General features: G+C 42.5%; 3 protein-coding genes across 5 annotated transcripts; 1 reads left to right on the forward strand and 2 right to left on the reverse strand.

The window, feature by feature from the left end:
- Positions 1-196: 196 nt before the first annotated feature.
- glmna (glomulin, FKBP associated protein a) lies at positions 197-5735 on the reverse strand. Of its 3 annotated transcripts, none has more exons than XM_079173242.1 (19): positions 5671-5735; positions 5273-5346; positions 5055-5180; positions 4859-4972; positions 4612-4720; positions 4226-4514; positions 4030-4129; positions 3726-3907; positions 3537-3590; positions 3085-3115; positions 2788-2877; positions 2641-2682; positions 2396-2469; positions 2228-2312; positions 1992-2101; positions 1179-1242; positions 850-985; positions 636-709; positions 197-548 (listed from the first exon to the last, which is right to left on the reverse strand). In XM_079173242.1, exons 2-19 carry the CDS (start codon positions 5309-5311, stop codon positions 459-461), a joined length of 1809 nt encoding a protein of 602 aa, XP_079029368.1. In that variant the 5' UTR covers positions 5312-5346; positions 5671-5735; the 3' UTR covers positions 197-458. The 3 variants fall into 3 exon arrangements, with proteins under 3 accessions (XP_079029368.1, XP_079029369.1, XP_079029367.1); XM_079173243.1 differs by having other exon boundaries at positions 636-706; positions 5273-5354; positions 5671-5728; XM_079173241.1 differs by having other exon boundaries at positions 5273-5354; positions 5671-5728.
- Positions 5707-13602, forward strand: rpap2 (RNA polymerase II associated protein 2). Its single transcript, XM_079173240.1, has 12 exons — positions 5707-5872; positions 6077-6137; positions 6335-6449; positions 6784-6882; positions 6975-7040; positions 7132-7220; positions 7309-7344; positions 7430-8573; positions 8689-8795; positions 9037-9117; positions 10648-10716; positions 13353-13602. Exons 1-12 carry the CDS (start codon positions 5818-5820, stop codon positions 13495-13497), a joined length of 2067 nt encoding a protein of 688 aa, XP_079029366.1. The 5' UTR covers positions 5707-5817; the 3' UTR covers positions 13498-13602.
- Positions 13603-15146: 1544 nt separating this feature from the next.
- On the reverse strand, positions 15147-17770 carry gfi1aa (growth factor independent 1A transcription repressor a). Its single transcript, XM_079173734.1, has 6 exons — positions 17623-17770; positions 17241-17444; positions 16308-16708; positions 15910-16047; positions 15568-15733; positions 15147-15454 (listed from the first exon to the last, which is right to left on the reverse strand). Exons 1-6 carry the CDS (start codon positions 17732-17734, stop codon positions 15276-15278), a joined length of 1200 nt encoding a protein of 399 aa, XP_079029860.1. The 5' UTR covers positions 17735-17770; the 3' UTR covers positions 15147-15275.
- Positions 17771-24868: the final 7098 nt, after the last annotated feature.

Consider the following 24868-nt stretch of genomic DNA (forward strand, 5'->3'; position numbering starts at 1 on the left):
GATGAGACTCATTACTTTTTTTTTGCTAATATCCTTGTAATTATTAGGTAGGTTTGAATTCCATAAATTGCTTCAAAGACTGAATTTAAGTCCTCTGCAGGCACCTCGGAGGCAATATCCATAATTAACTTAACCACAAATTAATTGTTTTTACCAGAGAAAATATCACACTTAATAGAACAGCACCACATTTAACTCGTGTGTACAAGAGTTTGAAAGTTTATTACAGAAGCAATACAAACTTTGCAGCCAATAACTAACCAGCAAACAAAACTTGAAAAATAAAAAAACACACACCGGCACTGTATGATTTGTTAACTGTTTAAAATAATATATTCAGGACTCAATTTCTTTTTTTTCTTACAAAATACATCAACAGAACAGTTGAAGGCTTTTTTTGTTTGCTCGGCCCTGAGAAGAAGACGAGGACCTCCGGTAGTAACTGTTGTGGCCTCGGTCTACAGATTCTCCTTCACCTCGGTGAGTTCCTCTATTCGCACCAACACACTCTCGATCATGTCGAAGGTGTGCAGGGCTGAGTGCAGAGCCTGAATGGACACATTCAAAATCAAATCAGGTCAGCGCTGCACGAATACACAACCCAGACCGTCATGTGAACGAGAAAGGTCACTGACCTGAATCTGGGACTCTGACGTCATGTTCGGCAGCTTCTCGTTGCCAACAGACACAGACAGCACAGACTCCTCTGCTGAAAACACACGTTCATGTATTATTCTTTTTAAACTTGCATGGACTCTTCACAGGCTTTGGTAGTAAAGCTTTTATTCCGAGAGTACGCGAGTGCTTCGATAAAGGTGGAACTGAAATAGACACAAGTGTCGGTCTGACCTTTGACTTTGCCCCTCTTGCTCTGCATGGTGGTGTGGAGCTCCCTCTCGTAGTGAGCTCTCGACATGTTCACTCCGACACGTAGCGGCTTCAGGAACGTGTCTTCTATTTTGTACAGTTCTGTCCAGATCCCCGTCTGCAAGATCAAAACAGCAGCAGAAACTCCTGATGAGTGCCGTAAAATGACCGCTATGGGAATCAGAAACATGTGCGTGGATGTGTAGTTGTCCTTCTGACCCTCTGAGATCACGGCAGGTAACTTAATAGCAGTAAATTAATTAAACCATTATTCACTGTCGCTGATTTTGTTCTTTTACTGGATCACTCACCTGGTTCTCTGTCACTTTGTCTCTGATGACGAGGTAACGCAGCAGGTTCAGAGACTCCATGACTCTGTTTTAAACAACACAAAACAGTCCTGACTCAAGGTTCAGTTGCTCACATTTGGTGAATAAGATCCTGTAATACAGTTGAAAGCTCCAGAAAAAGATAGTACGTGGACCTCGAGTTGGGCTCATTAAGTCAAACGCAGAAAAAGTCATTTATGTGGTGAAAAACTGGTTCCATCATGTAAAGTTTAATAGTTAACTACTATTAGTTTTATCATGTTTTCATACGACTTCATTATAAGGCACAGCAATGCTTTATAACACGACCATTTTGTTAATATTTGAGCTTATTTAACTAATTAAGCCAACACTCGTTCACACTTTGGTGATTAAATAAAAAGGTACAGTGTGCAGCATTTAGTGGGATCTATTGGCAGAAATGGAATAAAATATTAAGTATGTTTTCTTTAGTTTTTTAGTTAAAATCCCCTGAAAATTAGAATCCTGTTTCCATTACACTAAAATGAACCGTTTACATCTACATATGAAGTGGCTCCTCTTCATGAGGGTGTTTCTTTTGTCTCCTACATGCTTGGCACACGGGAGACTATTCAGTTGATTGCCTTTAAGCAATGCACTTTAACTCCAGTTCATGCTGTCAAGAGAAGGAAGCTCACTTTGGTGCGTTAGGCGTCAGTACGCTGACACAGACTGGTAACATGCCTCTTGCCCTAATGCATGCTGGGATAGGTTCCAGTGAGCTGGATAAGGGGCACAGAAAATAGATGGATGGGGTGTTCTGTGTGTACTGACCGGTCCAGGTACTGCAGGAGGTCGGTCTCCGGGCCGTCTGGCAGACTGAGAACTTTACGCAGCAAAGGCAGCAGTTGAGATCCCTCAAACCAGGTGTTACTGTTACCTGACTGAGGACAGACAGGCAGACCTTTTACTGTACAAGACACTCATTAAGCTCTTAATTAATGAATCAAAACGGATAAAAAAAACCAACAGAGCAAACAGCCCCCAAGAAGTTTAAGAAAGCATCTCACCTGCAGGGCACGATCTATCTGGATCTTGATGTTTTTGATGACGTAGCCTTCAACTCCTGAGTGATGACTGGTGTTCAGCATGTACCTGAAACAAGACGGCCAGTAAAAGTCAATACGCTGGAGGGTGGAAGAGAAAGAGACATTTTCTGGAGGAAAGGTGGAACTTACTGGAAAAAATTGTACTTTGCTTCAGTGTCAAACTTATCGATGCTCAGCTGCAACACCTTTAGGCCTCTGGTTCTCTGTTGACGAAGAAGCAAATATGTTAACATATCTACTTTCAGAGAGCTGTCATTTAGAGATCATTAGATGCTAATAAAACGTGACTTCATTTCAACACAAAAGTAGAAGCTAATGTTACTTTTTGCGCCTACTACAAAGTGCAAAAACTACCTACTAATGTGAGGACTTACCAAATCATGCTGCGGACACATCGTCATGACCTTCACCAAGTTCTGAAAACAAAACGGTGAAATCAATAACTTGGCATCAGAAGAGCGCCGCACTGTGAGAATCCCAACGGAGTAAAAGCTGAGCTACGTATGATTCACCGCGCTCACCTGAGGGACTGTGAGGAAGGTTTTGATCTCCAGCAGATCAGCAGACAGACTGCCGTCCTCCAAGCGCACCAGACTCTTCTCATACAGCTCCTGTGTGATGGTAAACACACACACACACACACACACACACATCAGACTACAGAAGCTCTAAAATAAACAGGTGTTTAGGTTGTAGGTTACAAGAAATTATTATTTGTGCTTTTTTCACTTGTGACATTATCACCTGAGAAACATTTGGAAACGACAATACAAATCTACAGCATGTTGTAACTATTTAAATGTTTCAGATTGACTCACCAGTCCTTTCTGAATCCTGGACTCTTCCGTTCTGTCAATAAAATATACGTTTAAAGTAAGTTGTGAGGGATTCAGCTCAAATACACAACACATGCAAACCGGTAGATCCAAGTCTGCATTTATTCAGTCGGGCAGTTGTGTATATGTGTGAGTAGATGGTGTGTGAGCAGTGGCTACTTAGACTTTAACTTAAAAAAAAGCTTTTGTCCCTAATTAATGTCTGAGGTTTCAATTGCCAATATGTCATGTAAACATTAACTGTAAAAGAAAAGTGAGTTTTTATACATTTCATCCAACATCAGGGACATTCGCTACATCTACAGATATCAGCTGCTGCTCTGTTTGACTGATGAACTAGCAAATGTGCCATTATAGGTGACGTTCTATTAAAGCCAACTGACATCAACACTGCACGACAGCACAGAACAGATAAAACATTGTTGTGTATTCACCTGGACAAGAGGAGGCAAATGTGCTCCATATTACACCGAAGACAGAACACAGAACTGTAAACACACGGAGAGAGTCAACGATGCATTTCCATTCTGAATAATATTTAAACAAGTGTTCAAACAGTATGAATCATCATCAGTATTGTCCGATGCTAATGTCTAGCGACGTTTGAATTTGTTCTATCTTACCTGTAAACACTGGGGAATGTATCTGCGGCCAGGTGATGGACAAACACCAGGTGAGCCAGGCTCGCCAAAGACTCTTTAGGATATCGCACCTCCTCCTCCAGAAAGCCCGCAACCTGTTTTCTCTTCAAAAGAGGCTGGAACACAAGACTGGGGACGGACTCTCCGATAGCACCGAGGGTGTTCTGTACAAAACACACACACTCACTTATTAATATCATATGTGACAGGGTGACAACATTTACATTAAAGTTACAGGGCACCATCAGCTCTTCCCAGAATATTATGGAGAATGGATTTGCCGTACCAAAATCTCTGTGGCAAAATTCCTGAGAGGAGACACGGCCAGAGTGTCCGGATCCCTGAGATGTAACTCCAGCAGAGGGTGACTCAGAGTCTTCATAGAGCTGCAGAACACAAACACACAGAGAGTCAACCGTTTGCATCAGTGCTTGGGGTTTTATATGCAAGTCTCAGTTGTGAATATCCAATTTCTCACTCACAACTTCAGCAGTTCCGTCCGCAGCTCGTCCTCTTCATACCTGCCCTGCTCCCCCGCCATCTTGTTCGTGCTCTCACTTTGTGCCTTGCTGTTCGGGAGGTGACACTTGGCCTCGTGGACAAAAGGCTTGACAAAGTCTGTCAGATCGGTGCAGCTGCGACAAAGCCAGAAGACGTCATCCTCCTCTTGCTCCTTGGTGTGAGGTAGAGGCAGTTTGGCCACCTGGTCCAGCACAGACGACAGGGTCATGCCCAAAGACGACGCCTTACGGCTGCCCAGACACAGCAACACTGAGAGGAAGGCACGGGTGAAACGGAAAATGGCTCTACTTGAGTCGACATGTGATGGAACTATATTGCACTACATATCCAGAGAAATGTTCTTTACCTTTCTGTAGGGGGTTCAACAGCAGGTGGAGGCTCTCTGCTATGGTGTCAGGGTCGTCCTGCTCCAACTGCTCCAACAAGCCAATCAGCAGCTCTTTGGGTCTGCAGGTCTGGAGAACCACAACTCAGCCTTAAAAGAACAATTTCATCCCAACAAACAAGACACTAAGCGTCTGCAAACTGCTATAGGTCAGTGGATCATAACTAATGTTATATCAATATATTAACTGTTGAGCAGAAGAAGAAACCTGTAGCAGGTGCTTGAAAATGGCAAGGCATGGAGAAAGCTTCTCATTTTGTTTCTTCAGCAGAACCTGGATCAGGGGAGGCAGCAGATTCCAGCCCATACATCTCACAATGTCCTGCAGAAAGAGGGATGGAGGCGTGTTTATGCGGCGCAATGTGCAGAACACTTCCCAGTCTGAGTGGTGAAGCTGTGAGTACCTGATTCTTTTCATCCAGGACAATACTGAGGACCTGTGCACTGTTTCCCTCCTCAATGCAGGTCCGCCCAGATATGGAGAATACGTCATGGTCCTCGGTGGTGTAGCTGTCATCAGAGAGGGCTTGCTGTGTGAAGAGGGACAAAGGGGGATTTAAAAGGGAGAGAAAACATTTTTACTGCAGCAAGTTGATTGTGTAGTTGTTCTTAAGAGACTCACACATCTCTGGACCACATCACTGAGCTGCTCCAGAGACATCTCTGCTGTTTGTCAGGTTGGGGTTTATCTTCACTCTGAAGTCCTCCAAAATAAACAGGACACATGTCAAAATAATGCACACCAGATTACTTGATAATCAGATGGTTAATTCATTACGTATGTGTTCGTACATCTTGGTTGTGTTAAAGTTAAGGTCAGATAAGCTCTGTGTGGACAGTCTGCTATAAACGGGACTACAATGTATACTGATTATATTTCTGAATTAGCTTAGCCTTTAGTAGATAAAAACCAACTCGTTATTGTGCTATCCTAGCTATTCAAACACAGTCACAGACAGTACACACTGATGTTGAATACAGGTGATAAACGGGTCCATAATAAGGTAAATAAATACCCACCTCAGCTTACTACATGTCCCAAAACAACCCGGTGAAAAATACCACGCTAACTCAGAGCGCTGCTAACGGCTGGATTGTCCCTTTGGGCTTCCCGTTTAGTGATATACGTCATAGGTCAAAGTTGAAACTGTTGGAAACAGAAACAACATGGAGACCGAGGAGAGAAGAAGGAGCGGAGGCTCCGGTAAAACCTCTAAAAGAGGTTAGTTTACAATAAAAACATGTTCTCTCTTATCGATATCAGGCTTTCTGAAAATGTTTACAGCTCAACAGACTTCAGGAAATAGTTAAAACGTGTTTCAGTGGTATTCACGGGTATTTTGTGAAGTTGGTTTACTCGCACAGTGACGTGAGAAGCAGTTAACAGTCCTATTAGCATATTTAATTATGTTGTTATGTGTGACAGGTGGGAAACGCGTCCAATCAAAGACCGCTGAAGAACAAGAAGAAGAACAAGAAGCAAGAAGGTGTGAAATCATTTCATCACACGCTATCAACGATTGTAGTTTTGGTTCTAGAATAATCTGTTTACTCGACTTGAATAGAAATTATGAAAATGCATGTTTAACAAATAACAACAGCAACACTTCCTCTAATGTGTGTGTGTGTGTGTGTGTGTGTGTGTGTGTCTTTGTGTGTGTGTATCTTTGTGTCTCTGTGTCAGGAGGGAGGTCTTGAGGGAGACGTTAGGGGAGAAGTTTGATCTGGAGAGAAGAGCCATGAAGGTAGTGGAGCGTCTCCTGGAGGACCAGGTGGCTGAAGACTTCCTGGTTGACTGCGTATGTATCGCCTGAGTTCACGTCTGCAGAACAACAGAAGCCTCAGCTCACAGCTCATATATGATACGTGAGACATCTGCTAAACATGGCACAAAATCTCTCTCTTGAGTAAGGCCTACCTGGTCCTGTGTTATTTATTGTACACCGTCTTTTTTCAGATCAGATGGTAACAATTAAGCCAGACTTTACCTATTAAGGATAATTGACTTGTTAGCCTATAAGTTATTTACCCTGTCAAATACTAGTACTGACTTTTTGCTCACCCAGTGCCAGGCATGCATTTCAAGAAGAATATTTGTTTTGCTAATAATCTTATCGTCTCCTTTCGTCACAGGCAAGGTTCATCACTCCTGCTAATTACAAAGATACTATCGAGGAGAGATCCATTGTTAAACTGTGTGGTTATCCCTTATGTTCGAATAAACTGGGCAAGGTAAGCGCCTTTTACATCCGTGCTATTCAAGTAACACACGTCATTGTGTCTAATGCTTCTAATCTGACTCAGTGCTGCGGTTCATGTTACAGATCACAACTCAAAAGTATAAAATTTCTACTAAAACCAACAAGGTGTACGACATCACAGAGCGCAAGGTAAGTAATGCAACGTGTGGATTCAAAACAATAAATGGTACATGCGTTTATATTAAACAGTCACATGTTTGCATCTCTCTCTTGTGATAAGTGTTTTTGTAGTAACTTCTGCTACAAAGCCTCCAAAGAGTTTGAGCTACAAATCTCGACTACACCTCTTTGGCTCAGGCTGCATGAGAGGTATGTGTGCTGCACTATGAACTGATCATTAAATATTATAATCCTCCACATATTAAAACTGCATGTTTACCTTCTTCCTCACTGACAGTCCTCCAGACATTATATTGATGAAGAAAGGAGATGGGTATGTATTCGCTTAAGTGTCTGTATGTGAATATTTTAACTAATGGATACATCTTACAATGTTTGCTGTTCTAAATGTAACCCAGTGTGTCCAGCGGGAGTTCTGGTGAGGTTGTGATGCTGTTGGAGAGGGGTCTCCAAGAGGAGGATGTGGAGAACCCCCCAGCTGCTCAACCCGTGGACCCTCGCAGCTCTCAGCTGGGTTCTGCTGCAGACGGCCACAGTGAAAGCAGCGACATTGAACAGGAGCAGGACTTTGTCTCCAGCGTGGTTTCCCCGCGGCAGGGACCCAGGGTGCACTGGGGCAACCTGCCTAAACGTACTGATGAAGACGAGAAAACTGATCACGGGAAGACGGAGAGGCGAAAGAAACAGAGGAGGGATGGCGATGAGAAGGGGATTGAGGGTCGTCGAAGTCAGGGAGCAGACAGGGAGGGAAAAAAGAGAGAAGATGAGAATCAACAGGAGTCATTTTCTTGTAAAACAGAAGTTGGAACCGATGCTGAGACACTTGATGGAGAGCAGGTGCCAGAGGAGAGAGGCCTGCCTGATGAACTCGGTGTGGAAGAGGCTACAGCTAAGCTGAATTTGTACAATCTATCTGAGGCGGTCAGTCACACTGCTCCCCCGCCTGTTGACTTAACAGCCAAACAAACAGAACACACAAATCTACTCACTTCTCCACCGGGTGAAGACCCGAACGGCTTAACAGAAAGCAAAACTCTCCCTTCTTCAACTCTGATCAACACAAATCAGGACGGCCACGACGCGGCATTGACCAGCCAGCCGGGCCTCAACATCACCCAGGTGGGTATGAGCAGGAGGGGGGCAGCAGGGCTACAAGAACTCCTCAAGAACCACACTGCTGCAGCCGAACCCGACTCCATCCGGCTGAATCTCCTCGAGTGCCTGAGAAGAACGTTGAAGGACTGGAGCACAGACGAGACCCTGAAGTTCCTGTACGGGGCTGAGCATTCGCTGTGCTCGCCTTTTGCGGATGTGAAAGAAGAAAAACAGGAGGAGCTGGATGAAGACGACCTCGAGGATGAGGTGACCGGTGAGGATGCAGAGGGGGTTGGAGCCGGGGAGCAGAAGAGACCGTCTGCCGCAGCTCCAGACTACCAGGTGCTGCAGCAAGAGACCCAGCAGCTGGAGCTACGAGTCAGGGAGTTTTATAAGGGGACCTGGATTCTACCTGAGGAGGAGGAGGAGGAGCCGCATGGAAGCAAGGTGAGTGAAGGGAAAAGAGGATGGGTGTTGATGAAGGGCCTCGTTGTAAGAATCAGTAAAACAGTAGAACGTGTGTGTACTGAGGTCAAATACATCTTGTTTGTTCCCTCACCAGGTGACAGTCCAGGACCAGAGCACAAAGGACCCGGCTCTGCCGCTTGTTGACTCTCATGCTCAGCACCTCATCCAGAAACGAATCACTGTGGAGAAGCTCACCAGCTGGTGCGTGTGTGTGTGCTTTTATTGTGTGTTTATTATTATATGCACATTCATTTGCCAAAAAGAGAGAAAACTCACAGTAAACAAAGTTAAAGATGAGTTTGACTGATTCAGTGTTGATTGTATCTGATGAAAGCCTTCTGGCTTCCCTTACAAGCTTGCTTATTGACAGTTACAATGTTACATTTATGTTGTATTTGTTTCTCTTTGTCGCTCATCTTTTTGTCTCTGTGTTGTGTTGCAGTCTCAGAAACATTGTCGGTCCTCTGCGTCTCACCATCAGTGACTTCTCCACCGACATGAACAACCTGGTCAGGACATTCAGGTCAGTGCAGCACACACAAATACACACTCCGCTCTGCAGGTCTGCCTGCATAAGGCCACACCGTTAAACACACACAGACACACACACACTTACTTTTTGGTCTAATAATTTTAACACACTGAGAAGTCTAAAATGTGTCACAAAATTGGCTGTAATTTGGAATGTCTTGAGAAGACAGAAGAACACTCGCAGTGAGTGTTCTTCTGTCTGTCATACTCTAATATATTTCATATGTAGGCTTTATTCTGTATTTAGATGGTTATACTGATAAAAAAATTGCAACATTTTTCCCACTTAAACTCATTGAGATACGTTTATTTCTGTAGAGTGAGTAAACTCTCTGCTACCAGCAACAAAAACATTGATCTCTCATCTTCCTGAGATCTGTAATATATACTAATTAGAGAAACTAGAACTTGTAGTTAACACATTGATTTCATTGGAAGGGACAGTTCCAACTGTTCCAACTGACTCTTTAAAATCCACAACGTTCTCGTTAGATTTGATGAAGAACTCTGGTTCCTCCTACTGGAAGACATGAAACATGACAGCATGGGTTTCATCAGCCGTCTGTAGACTTGTTTTCACAGCAGACATCTTGACACGTTATAGCAGAACAGTTTTTAAGGTGAAGTACACAAGTGTTGCCACTTCAGGCTGTTTATATATGAGCTCTGGTTAAAGATGGGTGGAGCAATGCAGGTATTACATGAGATCACTGAACTTCACAAAACAACAGGTAAAGCACAGGTGCTAATAATTATAATGTTAACGAGACTATTTAAATACGCCGTGACAGTGAACCAGCATGCACAATACCACGACGCTGAAACTGAAGCAGCTAAACGAATCGTTCATTTTATTATTTCAAATGTCTTCAATGAAAAGTGCCTTTAAGAATAACTGTCCCACTCAAACAGTGAGATCAGCCCAGCCTGTACATGCCTTCAAGGTCCTGAGATGGATTGCTGCCCTTTGTAATTGCATTTTAATGTGACATTTATTACATAATAGAAATGTAATAAGTATTTTTACTTACCCAGTAGTAGTCACTATAGCGGTTTATTAAGAAATCTTTCAAACCTGAACCAGAATTGAACATTTCCTGCCATAGAAGTACTCTGGGTTCCTATTGGCCGGTGAGGATGTTGTCAACAGGAGGTTTAAATCACTGTGTGGTGAGTAACACCTCCAGAGTCCTGCTTCCAGGAATTCTCTTTTCTGCAGTCGGAGGCCCCGCTGACAAGAGGCTGAAGCCAAAGAATACACACAGCGCTGTCACACAAACATACATCAGCGCTCTATTGCAGCCAGTGTTTGTGGCGGTCGGTCCGGCCTCGTGCACATTCTGTTCCTCTAGTTTACTTATCACCAGAATCTTGTGATTTCTTTTTTTTGCCACCTGCCTTTTGAGAAGGTTGCTCCAGCAGAGTTCTGTGTATGTTCTGTGTTTAGATAGATCTGCAACACGTAGACTAATGCCCGTATGTCTCATAATCTTTGTTGTGTTTTTTTTTCTTAACACCACAGGTTCACCAACACAAACATCATCCACAGAACTCCAGAGTGGACCCTCTTAGCAGTCGTGCTTCTCCATCTGTAAGTTCACAGCGTGTGTGTGTGTGTGTGTGTGTTAATTCCATCTGAAGAGGATGCACCATGACAGCTGGGCAGTCTGCTGGTTAGTTGTGAGGGAGAGAGACAATAAAATACATGACGAGGAAATCAAGGGCCTCCCAGAAAATACACCCAGTCAGCAAACTCCAACACCTCTGTTCTTCTGTGTGTGTGTGTGTGTGTGTGTGTGTGTGTGTGTGTGTGTGTGTGTGTTTACAGAAATAAAGAAAAGAACGAGCTAAGTGATATAATCAAAGCTGACATGAACAACAGTCAAATATCTATGCAATATGTATTTTCTTTTAACTTTTAAAGAAGCAATCCACATATTGGAACTAAAGCTGACATTAGTGTTGTGCTAAAAATGTACCTTTGCATTAACAGATTGATGCTCAAATCAAAGCAACAACTTCTGCTTCTGTTCTTCATTCAAAGAAGAAAATAAGTAAACTGTCCCAACTGTGACTTCACTTTACGGTTCAAAGCTTCATCGTGCTTTTGACAATATATGGTGTGGCATTGTTTTATCCCCTGCCATATGGTGGGCGCGTGTGTGTGTGCGTGTATATGTATGTGTGTGTGTTGCTGGCAGTTCGGGGACAGTTCCGTGCTGCTCCCGCCTAAGCACACACGGACACCTCATGGCCTTATCTCCTCCTGATTGCCCCTCTCTAGATCCGTGATCCAGGATAGAAGGCACACACAAGCAGCCCTGTACAAATTAAACACACACACACACACACACACACACACACACACACACACACACACACACACACACACACACACACACACACTGTATACATCCAAGCAAAATGAGCACTTTAAATTGCCCCGGCTGGGAAAACTTTCACCTGATGCTGGGCTGACTCTGATTTATGACTCCCTCAGTGGCCATAAGGTCAGTTTGCATCAATACCACAACTTGCATTGTGAGCTCTCTGGAACTTAACAAAAGAAAAGCGTTGTGCAGCTTGACGGGCAGGAGGTAACACAAATCTATCACTCTTAACTCAAGGGAGCCTCGTGACTGCAAACTCTTTCCTGAAACGCATCACATAGAAAGTATTAAGTTCCAAAAGTGAGACACTAGGAGTTGATCTGTGGACAAACTGGAGTTTTCTAGATGAATTATGTTATATGGAATACCACTGGTTAGAATAAACCTAAATATCCTTTACAAATGCTCGGGAATTTTACCAGTGTCAGGGGAAAAGGAGACGGGATTAGTTATCTGTGCACTCTGGCTTTGACCTGATTGAAGGTGTCATGTGATGTTGAAATGTTTAAAACCACTGATTCCATCTAACTGATGAACCACTTAATAACCTGTGTTTAATACTTGTTTAGATGGCGTGATTGGTTGCTGGACAAGCCACAAGATGCCTCATCATCTCTTGAGTTGACTTTTATTTGATCCGTCTTTGATAAGCTAACCCTCCCAGAAACATGTAGTCACATCGTGTCCCACTGCTACTCTATGATTTCATTAGTTCCAACTTAACTTCAAGCTTCTCCATTCCTTCCATTCCTCCATCATGAATAATTTCTTGTGCTGCCTTATCTGTCTGCTGCGTGGCAGCTGTGGAGCTGGTCTGGCTGCTATTGTTCAGGCCGGCTGAATAATGGATGCCCCCCCCCCCCCCTGCAACACTAGACCCTGGGGTGAACCGGAGATTAACCAGCAGTGCACCTCCACACGGGTAGACGGGACAGGTAGAGGGGGAGTGATGGGGGAGGGACGGACGGGGGTTAGAGAGGTGATGGAGATCAGGTGGAAGGTTGCAAACAGTGGAGGTAAACTCTTTACGTAGGGCTGCTGGTCTGTGCTGATTTGATAGATCATGGCACAGTTAATGAACATGTGACATGTCTTCTTATGGCAGGAATAATGACTCAGATGTCAGTTTATTGGGTACACCAAGCCTAGTTTGAAATGTCTCATCTCAGTCTGTCACGTTTGAACATGAGTTTACTTATACATTACTGGACGATTCGAGTCATCATGGAGTGACAAGTATCCTGGTTTTGATCAGATTTTTGGAGTATCTCAGTCATGAGTTGCACATGTAAACATCATATCCTGGTTTCATAAACCTGGATATGACAGCTGGAGTGCTCCACTACCAGGATACTGTAAACACCTTACACTGCTCTCTGTCCAGAGAGAAATAATTGGCCGAGATGTTCAGGAATCAAGACACAACTGCACACAGACGATCAGAAAGCTGGATACTGTTATGATCACGTGTGCAGGGCGACGAATATCCAGGTTTCTCATGTTCCACGTAAACGCCATATCCTGAAGAAGATTCAAAACCAGGATGCTCATGTGCATGTAAACACACTGATGTTACCAGCGAGCAGATTCTTTGCTGAGTTGAAGCTTGAACCCCCTTAAATCTAGTGCATGGCCTAATTTGTAAGGCCTGTGAACTGTGTTTTACTCACAAGTAGGGCTGTCCTGGACTAAATAAATTCGTAGTTGATTAACACTCATGCGATTTTGTCAATCTGTAAAACTGAAATAATTACACAAAAGCCCCACTTTAAATCTTTAAAAACTTTCAAACAAAAGGCTGCGGTCAGCGTGTGATTGTGTGTATTTTGTGTTTCAGGTTGTCGGAGGTGTCTCCGGCGGTACGAGAAGCCTTGGAGACGCCAACATCAGCGGAGTATTTGAACACACTGATGGAGGAGCTCGGTCTGCAGGAGCAGGACCTTCTGAACATAGTCCAGCTGTTTAAAACCCAGGCACACTGACACACACACACACACACACACACACACACACACAGCCAGGCATGGACGTATGAATAATAAATACACGCTCAAGATCACTGACTGAATGAAATAAATACGTGGGTATCCAACATTTTCTATAATGTTTGTTTTTCCACAAATAAAGTTGGTTGTAATAACTTTTGAAACAAAAGCTCTGGTCTTATTATCGTATGTGTTTACTCCTAATCTAGGATACAGGAGTGGAGTCTGCAGCAGTAGAGTGTAACAAAGTACTTTACTTGAGTAAAAATGTGAGGTACTTTCTTCTCATGCCATTTTCTACTTCTACTTCACAACAATCCAGAGGGAAATATTACTCTTTACTTCAATCATTTGACAGTTTCAGTTACTAGTTCCTTTTAAACATTTATATTTTTGCACACAAAACAATGAAATAATATATTTTTGTTATAAATGAACTTACCCATCAGTGTGTACAGCTGAAACATTAGTCGAATAAATGATTCACAGATAGTTAATTGGAGCCTATATTTCTATAATTGTTCAAATGCAAATGTGAATTGCAAAACATTTCAAATGTGAGAATTTGCTGCTTTTCATTTTAATCGTTTTTATTCACTCGTTATAATGTTGAGGTTTGGACAACAATAAAATCCTGCTTTTATATGAGTGCATGAGTAATAATCTAATGACATAATATATAACATGGGACATTCTTTACATTGAGTACCTTTTTTCTTGATTAATACTTTTACTTGAATAAAGAATCTGACTACTTCTTCCTCTGCCGCTGGTCTGCTGGCTGTTTTACTGTCGCTATTGTGTAGCAGCATTACTGTACAGTATATGTACACAATCTGTGGTGAGATGTGTGCAAATCAGATCCTTGAAGTTTTAGAGCAGTGGATGTTTACTCTCTAAATAAATCACACCCAGCTTTTCCCAGTGAAAACGCCATGTGGACACGCAGTTATTGCTGTTCTGGAGGAGCTGCTGTAATAAAAGTGATGCTATTTCTGCAGACGTCCTTCACATGGCGGTTTATGGCACCATAAGGTAATTTGTTATATGGGTATGTTAACAATGCTTGTGTCTGGAAATATTTGGTTTTGACCAGGTGGCGCACGCAGCAAAACGTTTTTCTATTTAATATTGGAGATATAACTTTGACATGCAGATTGGGGACGTGATTGATGGCCTGCACGGCTGAACACAGCTTCTCGTTTCTCACAACGTAACTACAATCAGTGGACTGAGACAGTGAATGATTTTTTTAAATGTTTTTGAATGTATTGTTGTGGATTAAAACCTAAAAAAATATTGTAAATTGTGACAAATGTTTTCTTATAATTTAGAAAATAAATAATGAAATATAGAGAGACTGAAATTGAAGGCTCGTCAATTCCTAACTGAAAACAACTGGGCTCCAAAAGTTAATGTGTAACCCCTGAATATATCTAATTGACTAAATTGAAAGGAGAGGGAGCATTTCTTGAATTTGGTCATTTAAAAGTGATAATTCATTTTAGAAATTATTAATAAACATTTAATTTCTGAAATTGATGTTTACAGCCTAAAAGGCTTTGGTTTTATATTTTAATAAAAATGTAAAAACACAATTGATAAATAAACTTTTATTTCCATAAAATCACCCAAAATATCTCAGGTTAAATAATTCAACAATAAGGGGAAGAGTAGGCCAATGCAACAAACAATAGAATAAAATAAAACACGAGCATATGAATATCAGAGTACAATAAAAGTGCAAGATTTCATGCTAAAGCATCGAAGCCTGCTCATTTGAGTCCGTGCTGCGTCTCCTTGTGTCTCCTCAGGTCCACCTTCCTCTGGAAACCTTTCCCGCAGAGGTCGCAGCCGAAAGGCTTGAAGCCTGTGTGTTTCCTGCTGTGCGTGATGAGGTTGGAGCTCTGACTGAAGGCCTTCCCGCACACCTGACACTTGTGCGGCTTCTCACCTGCAGCGGTAATGAGATCACACAATATGTCAGAGCCATTTTTACGCATTACGCACGGTGAGGCATTTAGCAATGGCTAGGTTTTTTTTCGATTATCGATTACTTTTTCTCACCTGTGTGAATGAAAGTGTGTTTTTTCATGTCTGACTTTTGGTGGAACCTCTTCCCGCAGTACTGGCACGGATAAGGGCGCGTGTCCGAGTGGATGAGCAGGTGCGTGGACAGCGTGGAGGAGCGCTTGAAGCTTTTGCCGCAGATTTTGCAGCTGAAGCTCCTTTCCTGTAAAGCATGTAACATGTCAGTGTGGAAGGCCTTAACATTAGATTTAAGTGCAGGAAAACAGTAACTGGGTTGGGACGTTGTGGTGGCAAAGCCTATCTGCGAACCGGGGCCTTTGCGTCCAGGATGTGGGCCTAATAACTGTTGCAATAGTCTATTTCCAGTGAGAGGCCTACCTGCGAGTGAACTGCTCTGTGCTGATCCAGGCTCACTGCGTGTCCGAAGGTTTTCCCACAAATCCCACACTCAAACGGCCGCGTCCCGCTGTGCGACCGCCGCACGTGAACCTCCAAACCATGAGGTGTGGAGAACGCCTATGGAAAAATAGAAACACATTTTTACCTCGATATCAAACTAAAATGGGAACAAATAGAGGCCTACTTGTCTCATTGCTGTTCACACAGTTTATGTTTTAAGTGAATTTGAGCTCATTGGACATAATGTCATATATACCGTGATCACCAAAAAACATTACGATCATTTGTAACATCTCAGCAAACTCAAACAAAATCAGAACAATAGGACCATCATGCTTTCGACCATGTCACGCTTCAGTAAACATCGGTAAACGTACCTTGCAACATTTAATGCACTTATAAGTTCCACTTGACTCGATGTTCGAGCAAATCAAATCATTTTCAGACTTGATCTCCGCAGCGCGGGACTTCTGCTTTACATCCACATACAGCTTGTCTACATCCCGCATCCTGCAGATTTGGTGGGCCGTTGAAGAAAAGTCCTGGTAGCATCCGGCCGGGCCCCGCTGTGCGTATTGCGGCTCGGCGCCACTGTCCTCTGCAGCGTAGATGCTGGCGGGTGAGTGCGGCTCCCTGTGGCCCTGGAGGTGGCGGTGATATGGCCCCTGAACCAGATGCCTCAGCTCAGAGCCGGAGTACGCTGTCCAGGAGTAAGGAAAGATTGGGATGTTGAAGTGGTGGCCGTCCTCCGCTGAGGGAGTGGAGCATTTCTCTGAATCTGGAAGTTGATTTGGATTCAGGGTGAGTGGATGTTCTTACTGATGTGCGATCTGCAGCTCATAGCCTGTTTTAAAATGTGATCGTTTTGAAATAGCCGTAAATGGCTACGCGACATGCGCAGTAACTTTAGACAAGAAGAAAACCATTAAAACCCTCAAGACCCCGCAATTACAACTGATTTCAATGAAATCAATTATTAACTCAAAAGATCATAAAGTAGGCATATCAATGAACATTGTTGACCCCTTAACAGAGACTAATGTGCTCCATCTTTGTCTTTCTTCCTTATAATCAAAACTAACATCAGGATATAGGTCGTAACAGTTCTGATAATGTTTAAAATATTGTACCCACTCAAAGCTGATATGGATCTATAACAACTGTTGAAAACTAAACATGTAAATAAGCTCACTGGTCTAATAATAATGACACCTACATAATTTAAATAGGCCTAACACACAACGAACAAAGCGTTTCTGTATCTTCTAATACTGCTCTGACACTTTTTAAAAACATAAATGAAAAAAGACCTGGTGAGGAGGAGGGAGACGGGGGACGCCAGAAATCACAGTCAGAGGATCGGTCACAGACGCTGCCTGTGCAGCTCAGCGGGGGGCTGGAGGAGAGCGACCCCGGGGACAGCAGCCTGGAACCGGGGGACAGTCTGTCAGCGCCGGCGCTCACATCCTCCTGCGGCTCCGAGTTGGACTCAAACTCCGCCTGAGATTTTGTCTCTAATGACAGCAGAACAGAGCAATTAAACTGACCGAATGTGCAACTGGTGTCTATTTGTAGATAGAGGGGAAATAATTCAAATTTCATGTGGAAAATAGGATGGGATAGGATAGGATTCACGCTCTTACTGGAGTTATCCAACAATTGTCGTGCGTAATTACGCACAAGAAAACCTACCTGCGCACACGTTAGCCAGAATAGTGTCCAGTCTGCTGTAGCCATCGTCCAGGTACCGGGGCTGGTGGTAGCTGTGGGCCCTTTTGCTCTTCACTAGGAAAGACCTCGGCATGTCTGTCTGGTGTTTCGGTGCTGCTTAGGTCTGAAATCCTCCACCTCACTTCTCTCCGCTCCACGCTGCTCTGACTTTATCTCTGGACAGATTGGAACTCTATTGGTTGACAGTCGAGACGGTGTTGGGATTTTTGGCAGGCCATTACGCAGGCGCAGAGAGGCCGTATCGTTTACCAGGTGTCACTGGGCAGCGGGACTACCCCCCCGCCCCCCCCCCCCCCCCAAGGATCCCAGTAGATATGGGATAGAAGAGGTCGTATTGTATGTCTTTAATGGTATAGTTACATGTGACGGAGGCTGAATCACATAAGAGGAAGTTCATATGGATGTTTTATAACCTAAAGAGTCAGATAGAGTTTGTGCGTTTGCTAGTCTGTTACAATGGTTTGCATTTTGTATAAATGCCTAAACTCGAAATTAATTTTAAATGATATAAAAACGGGTAAGTTGAGGTCTCATGAAGCCAGATGATTAAACAGACCGGTAACAATATAATTTGAATGTGATCAGACATAAAAACGTGTGTTTGGGTCCATGCAGGCAGAGCAGGCTGTGATGGATAATGACCTGTTTGTTTGACTGGTTGTAATGTGATCCTGTTAATGAGACGCGCACGGCCGCTCTGCACAACAGCCTGCTGGTGGGGAGCCGAAGTATCCCTTTACAGTTACACTGCTTCAGTTTACCCGCACTGACTCCAGCCTTATTGTTTTACATCATTAAAACCCCCTCCCGGCGAATACGCAGTCCCAATTAGACTGTCCACTAAAATAAATACAGGAGACATACGTGCCAAGTGGAATATTGAAAATAATATAAATTGAACCATCATACAGGGAAAGGTTTTCAATCTGACAGGCTCAAATCATAGCGAAGATTTGCGCTCCGTTCAAGGTCGGACCAAAGCAAAGCGGTATCGATTTTTTTTCTCCGATGTGGGAACGGAGTTTGTTTGATGCAGCTGCAACAAGTTAGTGACCTGCAAGCAAAGCAGATAGCCGAGGCATGAAGCTCAAACACATGTCGCATACTCACACAGCACTGACACTGCAGGTAGGCTACTATATCCCAGCTGTGAGGACACGCACAAGGTCCCGCACTCTTTCCGCATTTGGTCTGAATGTTAAAATATCGGCAACAAGCTGCAGAGAGACGCGCCACAAAACCCTCAGCTCCGCATAGACACACACGCACTCTCTCTTTCTTTCCCTCCCTCCCTCAGAACATAATTTTCATGTTAATTAATCAGCCATGACATTCAAACAAAAACACTGATTCATAACTATACTGGATATTTGCATTGTACAAAAATGAATCGGTTAAGTTGATTTTTAGAATTGATTTACTTTCGTTATTATAAGCCAGTTATTTTTTTAGATGACTATACTTTGTATAATTATCAATACAAAATGTAACATTTCTTTGTTCATTTAACTTTAGATTGCATTTCATGTCTGTGTTTGGCATTTTTCTGATAACTCCTATCATGCCAGCACTTAACTTGCTTTAGAAAGTCTGATTTGTAAATGTTTCATTGCTGAAAATGGTCAAAAAGAGAAATCATTGGACTACACTGGAATATTTAAGATCTAATTCTCACTTCTCCTCCCACAAATGAGCAGACAACAATGACTTCAAAGACAAAACGACTTCACTAAATCATTTCTGCAGCACATCAACGCAACATTGATCAGACCTTTGGACAGATAACAAATACAAAACATTTCCTATAGCGTATGGTTGCTCAGCCACATCTCGTGAAATACATTCAACCATATTCAAATAAGTGCTTTCAGTTCAAATATTATAAACAAGCCCTGTTTAAAATTGACATTGACAGCATTCTGATTATCCTCAAAAAGTGAGACACAGAGACAGTATGTTCAAACTCAGAGTTACTGAGTCAGAACAGGAAACCAAATGCAGAGTCGAGAAGACGCTATCGCTGTTGCCACAGCCTCTGGTCTCTCTGTAACCCCCCCCTGCCCCCCCCACCCCACCCAATCACCTCTTCCCCCAGGCCTTGATTCTCACTCTTGTAGTCTTACAGCAAGTATGTGATTGAAATAGAAGCCCAATCGCAGTGATCACAACCAGGGGAGCGGAGGAGGAGGTTTCTTGTATTTTTGCTTTGCTTTTCGCTGCACTTGTCTACTTTGTCAAAGGTGCGGTTAAATAAAGACGTTTGAGAATGGCTGTAGAGACATTAGGTTATTTTCTCAAGCTCAACCTTTGGCCCCTTTTGGCCCTCACAAGGATAGACTGAGGGGACTCCTCGCAGTTTTAAATACACCTGAGGCTGCAGCTTTTAAACCACATGCATGTGAATGTTGACAAGAGCAGCAGAGTGCACAGCAGCTTGTCAAAATGTTGTCTTGATTTTGACTCAATGCAATCCAGTTTAAAGCGAGAATATCTGCTAAACAGCTGCTGCTACATGTGACAAGTATAGGGGATAATGATGCAAACAGTATAGCACAAGAAAAGCTAATTCACTGACTTGATCATTTTCTTTGTTTGTGCTACTGACAGTTATACAACAAAATCAAGTTAAAGTTTGCTGGTCCCACCAGACAAAGTTACGCTGTAGCAACAAAACTTCTGAGTGTGTTGAATTGAGCAAATGTGTATTTTAACTCTCATGGATTCAACTTTTAATTTGTAGGAGACATGAAGAGTTTTTTCTTCCTTCAGAAGTTACATAGACTCACTTGAAGTCAGACTGTTGACAAGTGAAACTAAAACAGATTTTGTTCTTGTAGATAAAAATAGAAATGTGTGTAAAAAGACATTCAATCGACTTTTCTGCTTTTTCTTAAGACTTAAGAGAATAATTTAAACCAGTGGTCTTTTGTATCGTACATGACAACAAAAAGTAGATTTTACTCAGTATACTGCATGCATGCCATGATAGCTTATTGTGGCTAAACTGACTTTCACTGGTTTATGTCTCTGTTGCAGGCTCTCAGTCTGAGCGTTCACCTCTGCACCTCCACTCTGCTGTGGCACCTCAATGAAAACCACATCATGCTATCTCATCTCCTCACAGGTTCCTTTGGCTCCAGAACTCTAACCACAGTGTAACAACCCCCTCCCTCTCTCTCTTTTCAACTATCTCCATCCCTTTTCCTCCAGCTACAATCTGACTTTACTCCTTTTTCCTCAGGTTCAACTGCATGCAAGCCCAGTCCGAACCTCATGAGCTCTCAGCTGGCCACAACTGCAGCCGTCAGATAGGGACCGAGTGTGAACACAATGAATGATTTACTGGACGCTGCTGACCGCAAGACAGTTCTTCTTTCACACAGAAGTTCCACAAATGTCTTGTTTTTCTCGCCTACCCTCACTTCAAATATTTTTGTCCTGCAGCAGTAGGGGAGCTTGCGTCTGTGTTTCTTTTATTTGATTTATGTTAATGGTTTACTTGTTAGGATTATTACTCCGGTTTAACTGTGTATGATCATATACCTTAAATATCCTTAAACCTTACCCAAAGTGCAGCATGGCTAAGAAAATGGCTATCTAAGAAAAAAAATCTTGAAAGTGTGAAAAAAAAAACACCCGGAAGAAGCAGTGAAAAGAAACTCTCACGTTACACTAAACAGATGCTTGGATTTATGCTGTAAACACTCCACAAATCACCTTCCTCATCCATCACTGTGATCAGCAGCTCCCCTTGTTTGCAACCAGCCCGTTTCTGGTTGTAAATTTCCCTCTCAAATAATAAGAACCTCATCGGGGGACGTTGGTGTGTGGATGTGAAGAAACCTGCTTGGTGCTTCCTGGTCATTGTGTCTCTGTGGGGGGGGGGGATGAAGCAGCCATTTGAAAGGTCAGAGTTCAACAGCCAGTTCATGTGTGTGTCTAAGCATTTATGTGTTGTTGTGCTGTGTTGGATGTTTTAATAACTTGTTATAGTTTCAACTGGGGATATGTACCCAATCTTGGCTATTAAATAAGGGTTTTTCTTTAATATTCCCACCTTGAACCCAATTTCTTCATTTCTGCACTATTACAAGTGTTAGTTTCTTTTAGCTGATTCTCTTAAGTCTGCGGTCTGTGTCTTGGATGTATCTTTACACAGAAAACACCGCTCTTATCTATTTTTTGCATGTCGTGTAAAGCACTGGTCACATGGTGGGTGGAGAAAAAAAGCTTGGCCTTTGCACGGAATCTACATCTCGCACCATCTCTGCCGTTCCTGAGATATTCTATCAACTGTTAAGTTAGCAGAACTCATTTTAATTAAGCAGAACTGATTTGTTTTTTTCTGTGTGTGCAGTGTGTGCCACAGTATGTGATCCAGGACAAAGAACTTCAGCAGTGTTGTCTATCCTTATCATTCAAACGCTGAAAACCATGGGGCGGGTTAATGAGGTATCTGCATGCTGCAGATGTAATTACACCTGTTTGTCTTTACTGTTATGGACTTCAGGGAAAATCTTTACAATGTCTCAACATGCACATGCAAATAAATGCAATCAGCTGTGAGAAAGAGGCAGGAAAGACAACAGTGTGTCGCTTGTCAACTGTCAAGTGCAGTCTTCTTATCGGCGGTGTGCCTGTTAACACATTTATTGACGTGTGACTTTCTGCAAGTCATTTATACTCCACTGTAACGTCCAAGTCGTTCTATTATTCTGTGTCGGCAGCACACAAAACAAGGACTGATGGATCCCCCTTGTTGATATTACATCACTACGGGAGGCAGAAAGCAAGATGTTTAAAATGTCGGATGAGAAAATCAAATTGAGATCGGTGGAATGGACATTCAAAGTGGACAAATGTACAACCAGTATTACACTTATGTACGCCCACCACACCCTCTGCCCTCAGTGTGAATCTTTGTTATTAACCGCTGATTGCTGCTGCAGACGGATGACTGGACAGTTTATTCTCTTCATTGTGAAATCAGTTCTGCAGAAACAGAGCTTGAGCAAGAAAGCTGTTCTCAAGTGTGACTTTGACATTTCTTATCTAACACTGAGAACATCTGCACCGAGAGTGACGGTGTGGGATATTATCTAGCTCTGCTCGAACGGAAAAGCAGAAGATCCTGGTTCCTTTTTTTCAGTAGTTGTCGTGAGTGAACAGATAGACTCACGTTGGTTCATCATTCAACAGTAATTGTTTAAGAATTTAAAACCTACATTTATTCGACTCAAGCACTTTTTATTTTTACGTCTTTGCACTTTACTTGACTAATTCATATGTATTCTACTTTAAAATACACTTATTTGCTTTTCTAATGAGAGTTAGATGAAAAGATTGATACCACTAGAATGTCTGTTAAATAGGAAGCTACATCCAGCAGCCAGTTAGCCTAGCTTAACATAAATATTTGAAACAGTTGGGGACAGTTAGCCTGAATCTGTCCAAACGTGTCCAAAGCTCCGCTTCTCCACTATTTCAAAAGGACATTTTGAGAAACACTTGTATTTCCTCTCTTGCCAAGATTTAGCTGAAAGATTGAGCGGTCTCATGTTTGTGAGGTAAATATGAAGCTAGCAGCCGGTTAGCTTAGCTTAGCCACAGTGCTCGGCCAAGACATTGTCCAGCACATAATCCTCTATAAAACCACAACTTGGGTTTTAGTACAAATTAAACAAACATTAATAAATGAGCTTTAGATGATCTGTTTTCCCCTGTTCCACAGTTTTCCAGTGCAGAAGAGTCGTATCAGTCTTCTCATCTAACTAAAAAAAAAAGCATATTTGTCAAAATGTCAAACTATTGCTCTTAGCAGGCCTAGAGGATCTCAATACTTGTCCACCACTGTTTAAATTAAAATAACACCAAGTTATTTACTGTATTAACAAAGAGTATCAAAGTAAAAAAAACATGCTCAGGTAATGACACAGCAAGACCAGAAAGTAACGGAGATGCAGCCTCATCATTTTTCTCTACAGCAGAAATGAACAATGCAGAAAATCCAGACGCTTTTATTTTGTTTCATGTTGCTCCTGGTGTCCGGTGTTGAGTCTGTTCCTGGTATCTGTACATTCCATGTCCATGAACAAAGGGACCTGTGGAGCAATGCTGAGCCCTTTGAATGACACCAACAGCATGATGCTCATAGCTCATATTAATCACAGCAGAGTTCAATGGGTGGATCAGCAGCAACCCCAGTCTGGTGTTTGGAAATAGGTGGACCAGCAGTGTGAGACACATTTTTCCTGTTTTTATTACTCGTGTCACTCTTACTAACTGCTGCTGAATGTCAGCTCAGTTGGGATGTGCCGTCAGTGGATAAATCATACTGGTGTGATATCATGGCAGTTTTCCAGGTTGTGCTAATGTAATATAGAAGTATAGATGTTTGACCGCATGTTGAAATAATAGCTGAAGAAGTTCAGAAGAAGAAGAAACGTAACGGTCGTATCTCATTTGTAATACTGAAAGGCAATTCCCTTAATGGATCCCAAATGATCAAGACCTTTATTATCACTTAAAGTATATTTCCTTGCATATCTACAAAGTTTTGGAAGTCAAGTGTCCGTTAAACAACAATGAGGCGTATAGTAGGTCTACCTCCAATTCAACAAATCCAATCTTAATTTGTATGTTTTTTGGAGGAAAGTTGTGCAGCCTTTGACCCCAACAAACATCAGGACAAAGTGAGAGAATAATATTCATAAGTACTGATACTGAATCAAGCACCAATGTCCAGGAGGACTTTACTGTGCCAGCAAAGCTTGCGTCCATTCTTTATGAGTCCATTCTTTTTAATCTGGAGGGAGTTTTATAAACTCTGTGTTGGACTGTAAATCTGTACATTTGCCAAACATACATACAGGGTTTCAATAAGTTGACTGTAAATATTTGTGATTTTATAGATATGGAGATAACATCTTGTGTAGGTGGGCGGCTATAGCTCAGACAAAAACATGCCTCAGATTCTGATTCAAGAGTCAAATATTGTGACCTCTCTCTGCATTTAAAATCCACCCAAGCTTCAGAGATTTCATCATTTAGACCTTTCCGGCCCAAATCATCCGTTTTTTTTTAATAGCTTGATTTCACAACACGGATGGATGATACATCAGCAGATCTGCCCTGCACAGTGTCAAGTTGTCTAAAACCAAATTGGCCTCATCATCGCTGAGTGCGATCAGGTGACATGTTTGGAATT

The sequence above is a fragment of the Pholis gunnellus genome (assembly GCF_910591455.1).
Source record: "Pholis gunnellus genome assembly, chromosome: 14".
Lineage (NCBI taxonomy): Eukaryota > Metazoa > Chordata > Actinopteri > Perciformes > Pholidae > Pholis > Pholis gunnellus.